The 13474-nt window shown below is 40.6% G+C and overlaps 1 protein-coding gene across 2 annotated transcripts in view; it reads right to left on the reverse strand.

The window, feature by feature from the left end:
* Positions 1-13474, reverse strand: part of Asxl2 (ASXL transcriptional regulator 2) — an 87606-nt gene that overhangs the window by 17340 nt on the left and 56792 nt on the right. For both annotated transcript variants that reach the window (XR_006150161.1, XM_042696655.1), the window contains exons 7-8: positions 11939-12068; positions 11025-11168 (exon numbers count right to left, since the gene is read on the reverse strand). Coding sequence is in view for 1 of the 2 variants with exons in the window: in XM_042696655.1 (XP_042552589.1) it covers positions 11025-11168; positions 11939-12068 (274 nt within the window). In the remaining variant the exon portion in view is untranslated. The remainder of the gene's footprint in view (positions 1-11024; positions 11169-11938; positions 12069-13474) is intronic.

Here is a 13474-nt window from a genome sequence, read left to right on the forward strand (position 1 = left end):
AATAACTGGAATTATAGATGTATGACATCATGCCCAGCAAATTATAAAAATTTTAATATTTAAAGAAATATGTTAGATCTAGAAGGTATAGTGGAGTATGCCTGTAATCTCAACTACCCAGAAGAGTCATAGTTCTAGGTCAACCCAAATAAAAAGTGAATGAACCCCATTTCAGCTAATAAAACCTGACCACTGTAGCATGTACATATGGATCAAGTACTGGGAGACACAGGTAGAAGGATTGTGGGCTGTGGCTGGCCCTAAGTAAAATCTCAAAGCCTTTGTTTGAAAACTAAAAAGCAAAATGGGCTAAGGCTCAAGTGATGCTTTAAAGCACCTGCTTCACAAATACTAGGCCCTGAGTTCAAGCTCCAGTTCTGTGAAGAAAACAAGAAGATGAAAAGCAATTTAAACAAAGGAACCAAAACCATTTTTTGCCTAGTAGTGAAACTATGCAGGGAAAAAGTAAAGGAAAAAAAAATACTTCCTATACTTGACAGTGCTGAAATCTCCGGTACAACTTTATGTAAGAAAATGTAACATCTAAGTAACAATTTTTTTTTTTTGGTCAGTCGTGGGGCTTGAACTCTGGCCTTGGGCACTATTCCTCAGCTCTTCAGCTCAAGGCTAGCGCTTGCTCTAACACTTGAGCCACAGCTCCACTTCGGCTTTTTCTGCTTATGTGGTGCTGAGAAATCGAACTCAGGGACTTAATACATGCAAGGCAAGCACTCTACCACTGAGCCACCTTCCTAGCCCCATATAAGGGTGTTTTCTTTTTTTTTTTTTTTTTTGGTCAGTCGTGGGGCTTGAACTCTGGGCCTGGGCGCTGTCCCTCAGTTCTTCAGCTCAAGGCGAGCGCTCTACCACTTGAGCTACAGCGCCATTTCCGGTTTTCTGGTGGTTTATTGGAGATAGGAGTCTCATGGTCTCTCCAGCCCGGGCTGGCTTTGAACTGCGATCCTCAGATCTCAGCCTCCTGAGTAGCTAGGATTACAGGCGTGAGCCACCAGCGCCCGGCTATAAGGGTGTTTTCTATGCCTGGATGAATCAGAAGCAAAATCATTTCACATTTTGTTTTATTTATTTTTTGACAGTCCCGGGGCTTGAACTCAAGGCCTGGGCACCATCCTTGAGCTTCTTTTGCTCAAGGCTAGTCCACTATCATTGAGCCACAGGGCCACTTCTGGCTTTTTCTGTTTATGTGGTACTGAGTAATCGAACCAAGGGATTCATGCATGCTAGGCAAACACTCTACCACTAAGCCACATTCCCAGCCCCTCATTTCACATTTTAGAAGGAAAAAATTTTATGCAAATTAGTCAACTTCAAAATGAAGCCAAACACTATCTCACAAAGAACACCCAACCAATTATAAAAATAAAAAAAAATTATAAAATAGAATTACAAGGATGAGGACAATATAAGGAACTGACTTTAGAAGACAGAATTTTAGAAATGTAGGACATAAATCACTGAAACCAGATACTATGGATTCATTAAAGAAGTTTTTCACAATATTAAACATTATTTTGAGAGACTTAAAAAGGCAAAAAACTGACAATTATAATGTACAATAATCATGAGGGCTACAGACCTAAGAATCTAGGAGCACAGCATATTCCATGGAAATAAGAAACCCATGCTTAGAAAGAGTTTGGTAAAAGTATTTATAAAAGTCAACAAGAGGCTGAATGTAACTTAATAGCAGAGCACTTGTTTAGCATGTGTGAGGACCTGGGTTTGATCCTCAGTAAAGGGTTGGGGAGTGGTGAAAGGGAGACCAAAAAAAAAAAACCCAAACAGCTTGCAAGCATCTTTCCCAAAATGACTACCAACTCTGGTATGCCCACCAAACTATTCTTCAAAATTGGACATGAAATAAAGACATTTATGAAGATAAACAAAAAACTAAGGGTACTCTAAATGAAGTTTCTAAGAATAAATGGAGAAAGGCAAAAATATAGTTGTTATCCTTTGTGTCTGACTTCTAGGGAAAGAAAACCAGAGAACAAAAATGTGAAGAGTCAGGTATGGAAGTGTGTGCCTGTAATCTCAGCACTGGAGAGGGTGAACTAGAAGTATAACAAAATCAAGGTTATCCTGGACTCCAAAGTAAACATGACTTGAAAAAAAAAGAGAATCTGAGTGGTGGCTCATGTCTGTAATCCTAGCTACTCAGGAGGTTGAGATTTGAGGATTTCAGTTCAAAGTCAGCCTGGACCAGGAAAGTCCATGAGACACTTATCTCCAGTGAACCAACAGAAAACCAGAAGTGGTACTTCAGCATTGAGCTGAAGAGCTGAGGGACAGTGCCCCGGCCCAGAGTTCAGGCCCTATGACCAAGAAAAAGATAAAAGAAAAAAAAGTTCAGTGCTTTATTATTATTAGTAGTAATAATTACTGGGATTTGAACTTAAGGCCTCCTGTTTGCCTGGTACTTTACTCCTTGAGCTATGCCTCCAGCTTGGCTTTTTTGTTGGTTATTTTGGAGACGGTCTCAAGAATTCTTAGTCTCAAGACAAACTTCAACTTTATAGACTCGAGTATTTGAGAGGTAAAGGTAAATGCTGTCCAGTAAATTCTAATAAAAAGTAAACATTTCTATATGTTAACCACATTCTTTTCATCAAAAGCCATTCTAAACTTGAAGACTATATGGTGATTTAATTGGACTCTTACTGGCAATAATGTCAGTGGTTACCAGTTCCTATTTATAAAAAGTATTGCCACTCTATAGATTGGAAAGAAACAAACAACTTTTCCACATAGAACTCATGAAACTAGAGGTCAGTGGTCATTGAATAATTTTTATTAGTTTGCATTCATTTTCTTCACACAGCTGAACCAAACTTCAGGTCTTTTGTGGGGAGGGTATGGGGGATAGGTGTGTGTGTGTGTGTGTGTGTGTGTGTGTGTGTGTGTTTGTGTGTGTGCACGTGTGCATGCATTATGTGTGTGTGTGTGTGTGTGTGTGTGTATGAGCCCCATGTGCTACATGGGGCTGGACACTCTACTACTTGAGCCACAAAGTCAGCCCTTACTGCTTTGGTTATTTTGGGGATAGTGTAGTGTCTCATGTTCATGCCAGAACCAGTCAGGATCATGATGCTACTCTTTATGCTTCATGCATGCTGGGATGGCAGCCATGTAGATACCATACCTGTTACTGGCTGAGATGGACTCTCACTGACTTTTTCCCTAGGCTGGCCATAATTTCAATTCTCCTGATTTCTGCCTCTTAAGGAGTCATAGGTACCTACTTCAAACTTCAGTTAAGATTAGGGATGTGGCTCCATGGTAGAGTGCTTACCTAGCATGCACAAGCCTTGGGTTCAATTCCTTAGTACCATAAACAGAAAAGGCCGGAAGTAGAGCTGTGGCTCAAGTACTACCCTTGAGCAAAAGAAGCTCAGGGGCAGTGCCCAGGCCCTGAGTGTAAGCCCCAGGACTGGAAAAAAAAAAAAGCTTCAGTTAAAAAATTTTAGCCTCTAGCCGGTGCTGGTGGCTCACATCTGTAATCCTAGATACTCAGGAGGCTGAGGTCTGAGGATAGCGGTTCAAAACCAGCCAGGAGGGGCTGGGAAGGTGGCTCAGTGAAAGAGTGCTTGCCTTGCATGCATGAGGCCCTGGGTTCAATTCCTCAGCACCACATAAGCAAAAAGAAAAAAGCCAGAAGTGGTGCTGTGGCTCAAGTGGTAGAGTGCTAGCCTTGAGCTGAAGAGCTGAGGGACAGCTCCCAGGCCCAGAGTTCAAGTCCCATGACCGGAAAAAAAACAAAAAAAAAATAAAAAAAACCCCAGCCAGGACAGAAAAGTGTATGTGACTCTTATTTCCAATTAACCACCAGAAAACTGAAGTGGTGCTTGTGGCTTTAAGAGGTAGAGTGCTAGCCTTGAGTAAGGGAGCTCAAGGACAGCACCAGGCCCTGAGTTCAAGCCCTAGGACTGACCAAAAAAAAAAAAATTAACCTCTTTATGACTGAGAGGTAGCCATAAACCATAGTACTGATCAAAACGTTCTTGGAAAATACTTTATTGTGCCTCAAATGGCAAAAGTTCTAAATTAAAATTTAAAACATCATAAGCTTTTTTAATTTATTGTACTGCATTTAAAATTTTGAGCTGTATTTTTGTCTGAATCCGGGATATAAAGACTTATTATACTGTCTATTTTAATAAAGTTAAAACAAATTGTTCCAATTATGATAAGATTATTTCATGTAAATTAATTTGGATTTATCACTTAGGTTTTATACAAACTGTACAACTTCTTTCAGTGTTTTGAAAATGCTCATGTGGCTCTGTTGTAAAAAGTGCCATAATCCTCACTTGCATGAAAGATGAACTTTCATTTATTTTAGCCACTGGATCAAAGTCAATTATGCCTTCTTTTTTAGGGTTGTTTTCCATGAAAGCTAGAGAATCTCAGTATACAATTTCTCAATAATTTTTCTAATTCTACACTTCTATTACAATAGAGATACTAAAGGAGGGACGGAAAGAGGGAAAAAATGAGGGGGTAACAAGTTTGACAAGAAATATACTCACTACCTTACTTATGTAACTGTAACCCCTCTGTACATCACCTTGGCAATAAAATTAAAATTAAAAAAAGATACTAAAAGCCGGGCGCGCTGGTGCTACTCAGGAGGCTGAGATCTGAGGATCACCGTTCAAAGCTAGCCCGGGCAGGAAAGTCCATGAAACTTTTATCTCCAATAAATGACTTGAAAACCTGAAGTGGCACTGTGGCTCAAGTGGTACAGCGCTCGCCTTGAGCTGAAGAGCTGAGGGACAGCGCCCAAGCCTAGAGTTCAAGCCACACGACAGACAAAAAAAAGATATTAAAGTTATTACTTTTTTTTTTTTTTGGGGGGGGGGGGGGGCGGTCCGGTCGTGGGGCCTGACGACTGTCCCTCAGCTCTTCAGCTCAAGGCTAGCGCTCTACCACTTGAGTCACAGTGCCACTTCCAGCTTTTTTTCTTTTTTTTTGTTTGGTCAGTCGTGGGGCTTGAACTCTGGGCCTGGGCGCTGTCCCTCAGCTCTTCAGCTCAAGGCAAGTGCTCTACCACTTGAGCTACAGCGTCACTTCCGGTCTTCTGGTGGTTTATTGGAGATGGGAGTCTCACGGTCTCTCCTGCCCGGGCTGGCTTTGAACTGCGATCCTAGATCTCAGCCTCCTGAGTAGCTAGGATTACAGGCGTGAGCCACCAGCGCCTGGCCCAGCTTTTTTTCTTTTTGCTTATGTGGTACTGGGGAATCGAACCCAGGGCCTCAGGCATGCAAGGCAAGTGCTCTACCACTGAGCCACCTTCCCAGCCCCCTAAAGTTATTACTTTAACTGGAATTTTAGGCAGATATGGGCTCTATAAGGAAGAAACTTTATTCTGTTCACCACTCTATATCTAAGGCTCTAAACCTGTATTTGACATAAATATTTTGTCTAACTCTCGAAATTTAAAAGCACTGCTATACTGACAGCAAATGTAGGGTCTTACATGTGCTAAGCATCCACTCTTGCCACTGAGCTACCTTTCTTTCTTTTTTTTTTTCTTTATGGGCCATGGGGCCTGGGTGCTGTCCCTCAGCTCTCTTAGCTCAAGGCTAGCACTGTACCAATTGAGCCAAGCAGCACTTCTGGAATTTTCTGTTTATGTGGTGCTGAGGAATCAAACCCAGGGCCTCAAGCATCCAAGGCAAGCCCTCTACCACTGAGCCACCTCCCAGCCCCTGAACTACCTTTCTAATAGCCTGCAGTATTTCTCTTTTATTATCTCCCTTAGTTGCAGAGATAGCTGCAATCATAATTATTTTTCTTGGGCAACTTGAGACTGATTTAATGATGTTAAGCATACTGTTTCCACAACAAGATAAATTATATTTAAAATTTCTTAACTTAGATAAAAATTGTACATATTTTGAGTTGCCACTTTTGTTTCATGACACATACACATTGCAGTAAGTTCAAATCAGGGCAAGTATATCTACTTCCTCACTTATTCTAACATATACAAAGCACACTGTCAATAGCAAAACAACAATTTCTCCATCTGATTGTAACTTAGTACCTACTGAGTAATCTTTCCCCATCCTTCCTCCCTACATTCCTCACTTTCCCTAGCATTTGGTAATGTCTGTTCTACTCAACTTCTGAGATCAACACTTTAGATTCCACATGAGTGAGATCACTAATTTTTATCTTTCTGAAGTTTATCACATCTCAGAGATGTCATCAATATCAGAATTTACACTGTATGTAAATACTTATCTTTATCCATATTGCCATTAGTTTGATTCTACGTCTTGGTTATTGAGAACAATGCTTTAATAAACATGTATAATCCCAGTTTTTGAATCTTTGAGTCTTAAACATTTTCTTTCTCTTTCTTGGAGGCTCTTTGGAACCTTCTTATCCTGGATGTTTTCAAATTCAAAACACTGTTTATTGGTGCAGTTTTTATTTATATTTTTTGACATTTATCGTTCATGAACTTTTAATTCTAAGATGTTCTTTTTTTTTGGTCGTGGGCTTGAACTCTGGTCTTGGGTGCTCCCTCAGCTCAGATCTTCAGCTCAAGGCAAGCGTTCTACTGCTTGAACCACAGCGCCAATTCTGGTTTTCTAGTTGTTTATTGGAGATAAGAGTTTCACCAACTTAACTGCCCGGGCTGGCTTTGAACCTGGATCCTCAGATCTCAGCCTCCTGAGTAGCTAGGGCGTGAGCCACCGGCGCCCGCTCTAAGATGCTCTTATATAGTTTGTCTTACCATTTACTTCCTTTTCAAACTTCTGTTCTTCCTTTTAGATTGCCTTATGATTTAGGACTATTAGTGTTCCAATTTTCTAGCCTCTTTGCTCTCACAGAATTTTGCCCTGACATATTTTCTAGGAAAATTTTCAGTTTCATCTTTCAGTATTTCCAATATATATTTAAATTTCAACTAGCATATAATTTACTATCTTTCAACACGTCATTTTTCTTACTTTAAAAAATGCTGCTGTTAGCTGGGCACCAGTGGCACATACCAGTACTTCTAGCTACTTAAGGGGGCTAGGATCTAAGGATCACAATTTAAAGCCAGCTAGGGCTTATTTAATCACCAAAACGCTCCAGAACCTAAGTTTAGGCCTCAGGACTGATATATACACCCATCACACACATGCACACATGTGAGCGCATGCACGCACACACGCGCGCACACAACACACACAAAATGGCACTGGTAGTTCATGACATCTACTCAGAAGACTGAGATCTATGGATTATGGTTCAAAGCCAACCCAGGCAGAAAAGTCTCTGAGACTCTTACCTCCAATTAACTCAGTAAAGAGACAGAAATGGAAGTGTGGCTCAAGTGGTAGAGTACCAGCCCTGAGCAAAAAAAACAGAGCAAGGAGCCAGGTGTCTCCGGTACTGGTGATGTAGCTCACTGGTATAGCACTTAGTTATTATGTACAAGGCCATGGGTTTGATCTCTAGCACTGAAAAATAAAATGACAATAAAAATAGTATTCTCAGCCAGGTGTGATGATGCATACCTATAATATCAGTACTTGGGAGGCTGTGGCAGGATTGTAAATTGAAGGCCTGGTGACTTCTAGGGCAACCTAGGCTTTATTGTGCCTCAAAATAAAAAAGGATTCTGTTCTGTTATAGATATGATTTCTTCTTTTGCTTATGTGGTATCATAGTAATTTTTATATTTTCTCTTTCCTGGAATCTGTTTCACCTGTTTCTTCCTCTCCTGATGAAGGATTTCTTCAAAGGAATCTTAGTGAATAGAACAAAACAAAAAGTACTAAAAAACTAAGTGCAAATTTCGTGTACATGGCAGCTCTTCTAGATTATGGGCCTCAAAGAAATGTGAAAAGAACAATATGTTTGTTTTTGTTGTTTTTTTTGTCGGTCATGGGACTTGAACTCTGGGCCTGGGCGCTGTCCCTCAGCTCATCAGCTCAAGGTGAGTGCTCTACCACTTAAACCACAGTACCACTTCTGGTTTTCTGAATGGTTTACTGGAGATAAAAGTCTCACTGACTTTCCTGCCCAGACTGGCTTTAAAGCATGATCCTTGGATCTCAGTCTCCTGAGTAGGCAGGATTACAGGCGTGAGCCACCAGTGCCCAGAGTTGATGATATATTTGTTGGGAACTTGGTAAATTTGTCTTAATCTTTTTTCTGAGGTTATTCAATTTCCTTAGATACCAATCTGCCCATCTCCTGGTAGGAGGAGATGCGAAGTAGTGGTGGCAGGAATGTGCTTCACTATTAAGTATTCTAAAAGCCAACAGGAGATCCACCTTTGAGTGTTTGAATTTTACTTGGGTGTCCCTGAGTTCAGTATACAATCTGCCCTTAGCTATATGTTGTGTTTCTATATTTGAAGCATTTTTAATCAATTTCACCTTAAAATAGGCCTTTTTTCTGTGTAAAACTTCAAACTACTCAGTAACTTGCAAACAAAATTCTTCTTTTTGGTGTGCTGGTAATGCATCCAGGGACTTGGCGTATTTAAGTAAACTCTACCATTCAACCATATTCTCAGCGAGGCTCTTCTTTTCAAACCTATGCCTTAACCTTTCTCTTCTGTAATACATCATCTCTCTACTTCTTGAACCTTTCTGGTGTTCAGCAGCTATGGATGGCTTGCTTATTAATGGCACCTGCTTTTCAGTTCCATCCAGTTTTTTGGTTTTGGTTGTTTTTTTTTTTTTGGTTAATTGTGGGGCTTGAACTCAGGGCCTGGGTGCTGTCCTTGAGCCTCTTTGTGCTCAAGTCTAGCACTCTACCACTGAGTCACAGTACCACTTGCAGGTTTTGAGTGGTTAATTGGAGATAAGAGTCTCACAGGGACTTTTCTGAGGCTGGCTTCAAACTGCGATCCTCAGATCTCAGCCTCCTGAGTAGCTAGGATTACAGGTATGAGTCGCTGGCGCCGGCCTTTCATTTAGTTTTCATCTTTCAAAATTTGTTGGCACTGCCCAATTGGTTCTTCTTTTCTTCACATATATGGATTCAATCTTTTTGTTCCCCCATATTCTCATTTTAGTGAGGTTTTCAAAGGAGGAGGAAAAAAAGGTTCTGTTTGTCATATGTAATTATAAATCTTTCTTTCAGTTTACAGAAGTACATTAAAAAACCAGGACAAAGCAACTTACTGTTAGAAAGAGAAACTGGCTGGGAATGTGGCTCAGTGGTAGTGTGCTTGCCTAATATACACGAAGCTCTGGGTTCAATTCTTTAGTACCGTATAAACAGCAAAAGCTCAAAGTGGCATTGTAGCTCAAGTGGTAGAGCACTAGCCTTGAGCAAAAAGGGGCAGTACCAGGCCCACAGTTCAAGTCCCAGGTCTAGCTAAAAAAAAAAAAAGAAAGAAGGCCAGGACTGGTGGCTCATGACTAGATATTTAGAAGGCTGAGATCTAAAGACCACAGTTCAAAACCAGCCCGGGCAAGAACATCCATGAGACTCTTATCTCCAATCAACCACTAGAAAACTGGAAGTGGCCCTGTGGCTCAAGTGGTAGAACACTTGCCTTGAGGTGAAGAGCTCAGGAACAGGGCCCAAGTCCAGAGTTCAAGCCCCATGACCGATGAAAGAAGAAAGGAAGGGAGGAAGGAAGGGAGGGAGGGAAGGGAGGAAGGAAGGGAGGGAAGGAAGGAAGGAAGGAAGGAAGGAAGGAAGGAAGGAAGGAAGGAAGGGAGGGAGGGAGGGAGGGAGGGAGGGAGGGAGGGAGGGAGGGGGGAAAAAGGGGGGGAGGGGGAGAGGAAGAGAGAGAGAGAGAGAGAGAGAGAGAGAGAGAGAGAGAGAGAAACCACAAAGTGATAACATCTTTTTCTGAAATGAAGTTTGGTAAGTAGAGGACAGGAAGATAGTTAAGAGCTGTAACTGTAACCCCTCTGTACATTCCTGTTACAAAAAAATTTCTAAAAAAAGTGAACAGTGGATAATAAACATATAAAAAAGACAAATTATATGAATTCCATCCATATTTTATATTATGTCTTAAATCAGTCTGGTCAGGACCAGGTATTGTGGTAAACACTTGTAATGCCAGCACTTGGGAGACTGAAGCAGGAGAACTGAGTTTAAGGCCAGCTTGGACTACAAAGCAAGATCTTGTCTCAAAGCGAAACAAACAACAACAAAAAGGCAAAAAGGAGGGGAAGGACTCATCCGGTCGAATCATTACTAACTGACCCCATACTGCTGACCACATAAATGGTATATATGTGCACACTGAAGGAAAACTAGGAGGAGGACACAGAAACAGAGGGAAACAGGAAAACATACAACAGCAGGACCCACCAGCTGCACTGGACATTGATTAATAGGAACTAAGCAACTCAATGGCAGCAGTGGGAAGGAGGGAGTAAGTGGGAAAGAGGAACAGCTGACACTAAGCAAAAGGAAAGGAATGTACATATCACCCAATGTGCACTGTCAAAGCTCATAGAACTCATAAACTTTATAGACCACGATAAAGACAATTTGCCCCATGAAGGTTAAAATGTGTTTGTGACTTTAAGTATCACTATCCCACAATACTGTGAATTTTGTGAAATTTATGTAATCACTTAATCACAATAAAAAACTTGTAAAAAAAAAAAAAAAAAAGAGGAGGGGAAGGGGAAAGGGAAGGGGGAGAAGCAAGGGAAGGGGGAGGAGAAAGGGAAGGGGAAGGGGAAACAGAAGGGGAAAGGGAAAGGGAAAGGGAAGGGGGAGGGGAAGGGAAAGGGAAAAGGAAAAGGAAAAGGAAAGGGAAAGGACCCAAAAGTAATTATGTCAGGCTGGAGGTATAGCAGAGTGTTTCCTTATCAAGTGTAAAGTCATGTGTCCAATCCCTAGTTTAACAAAAACAAATAAACAGAATCCCTAAAATTACATCAACAAAAGAAATGTCTAATCCTTGCTATGTACCTCTAATCATGCACTAAACCTATGGCAATAGCTAATGAATTTCGGTTACATAGATGATAAGTTACAGAAATAAAAATGGAAGTCTCTGTAAACTAACTTACTTGTGTGGAGCCTGTCAGACCTCTGGAAAGACTTCTTCCCCAAGCTTAGCAAGGGACTTTCCATTTTCATTGAGGAAGAAAAGCTGGAGTTTGAGTTCTGGGGACTGCTTGACTGTCCATCAGATTGCTTTCCTTCCCATATTGCTAAGGAAAAAACATGTAAATATTGGCGCCACTGAGGATATAGACAAAAATCAAACAAAGAATCATACGATATTAACTAAAGAGAGTTATATTTGAGGAAATGTGGCCCTGCTAATATGTTCCAAGTTTGACAAGAGAAAAAAAAAAGTAAAATGCCTTCCTATACTATATTTATTTCTGGTGGCAAGTCTCCTTTCTAACAAAAAAGCAAGACTCAGAACTTTCATTCTATGGCAGCTCCCCTCTCCCCCTCCCCCCCCCCAAAAGTATATACGTCAAAATGAATTATGTAATGTAATACAGTGTCTGAAGCCAGCTTGGATTAAAAACAAGACAAACAATAACAAAAAGATCCAAAGGCAAATGTGCAGCGGAAACTGAAGCCATACTACATATTCTTGGGAACTTTCTGATTTTTTGAAGGAGACACTGGTAAGGAGTTCACTATGACACAATAACAAGACATTTGTAAGGTTAAGATGAGAAGCTTGCAAATGTTATTATTAAGTTAGACATTATGGGAGGTAGTCATTAATTTCCTTCTTACAATCTCATTATAAATCTCATTGATGTACCTTTAAATAACTGTATAATGACTTACAACACAGGTTTTCCATTTATCCTAGGAGGATTTATAATGATGATTTGGCAATATAATAATTCTGTGACTGAATCAACTTTAATATGATGATGCATTACATAAATTTGTAAAATCAACAGAAAAATACTGGGGAAAAGAAATGCCCATTAAATATTACTAAACTGCCTACCAGCTTTGTTTGGGACAGAATCACTGGCTGCTTTGACAGTCTTAAGAGAAAGGTGTTGGTTGGAGGCAATGGACATGCTAGGTCTGCATTGCTGCTGCTGCTGTTTCTTCTGCTGCTGCTGCTTTAGGGCCTATGAAGAAAAAAAATGACTGTAAGAAACAAAACAAATCAGAGTTTAATTATAACAACTAAATGGCTGGTCTGGGAATATGGCTAAGTAGTAGAGTGCTTGCCTAGCATACATGAGGCCCTGGGTTTGATTCCCCTGTACCACATAAACAAAAAGAAATAAAGAAAAGAAATAAAAAGAAGAAAAACACTAAAACTTAAAAAGAAAAGAAAAGAAAAGAAAAAACTGGCTGGAAATGTGGCTTAGCGGTAGAGTGCTTGCCTAGCATGCATGAAGGCCTTGGTTCGATTCCTTAGTACCACATATACAGAAAAAGCTGGAAGTGGTTCTGTGGCTCAAGTGGTAGAATGCTAGCCTTGAGCAAAAGAAGCTCAGGGACAGTGTCCAGACCCTGACTTCAAGCCCCAGGACTGACCAAAACAAAAACAAAAACAAAAACAACCCTCAAAAAACAAAAAAACCGGGCTGGGAAGGTGGCTCAGTGGTAGAGTGCTTGCCTTGCATGCATGAGGTCCTGGGTTCGATTCCTCAGCACCACATAAGCAAAAAGAAAAAAGCCAGAAGTGGCGCTGTGGCTCAAGTGGTAAAGTGCTAGCCTTGACTGAAGAGCTGAGGGACAGCGCCCAGGCCCAGAGTTCAGGCCCACGACTGGACCCAAAAAAAAACAAAAAACAAAAAAACCCACCTGAATGGCTTTTTTGAGTGGTGAGAACCATACCATTTATTGACTTTCTATGAAATCTATCAAGATAGACAAACCTAAGTTAAGCCAATGAAACATAACTCCTAATGACTGAGTTTTCCCTGTTTAACTAATGTATACTAATAAAAGAAATAAAAACGGTGGGCTGGGAAGGTGACTCAGTGGTAGAGCGCTTGCCTTGCATGCATGAGGCCCTGGGTTCGATTCCTCAGCACCACATAAGCAAAAAGAAAAAAGCCGGAAGTGGCGCTGTGGCTCAAGTGGTAGAGCGCTAGCCTTGAGCTGAAGAGCTGAGGGACAGCGCTCAGGCCCAGAGTTCAGGCCCCATGACCGGACCCAAAAAAAAAAAAAAGAAATAAAAACGGCTTGAGAAGAAGTTTCTGAATGACCAAAAAAGAAAAAAGGAAAAAAAAGGACTGGATTTTTATTCTCAGAATCGTTCACTTAGATGGAAATATGAAGGAAAGTCACTAACATTGTTTAGAATTTAAAAATTACCAATGATTTTGCAATCTTGTAATTAGAGAATTGTACATTCTTTATCATTTCTGAAAACAGGATTCTCAACCCTATACCAAGAAGAGTAGTACTATAAGTATCAATCCTATGTAGAAAAACAAATACTTAGCTTACTTATTATGATTCAGAAGTGTTGAAAAACTCTTTATCATGGATAAGAACAATGGGACTTATCCCAATGATC

The sequence above is a fragment of the Dipodomys spectabilis genome, unplaced genomic scaffold (genome assembly GCF_019054845.1).
Source record: "Dipodomys spectabilis isolate Male_0828 unplaced genomic scaffold, ASM1905484v1 ptg000210l, whole genome shotgun sequence".
Lineage (NCBI taxonomy): Eukaryota > Metazoa > Chordata > Mammalia > Rodentia > Heteromyidae > Dipodomys > Dipodomys spectabilis.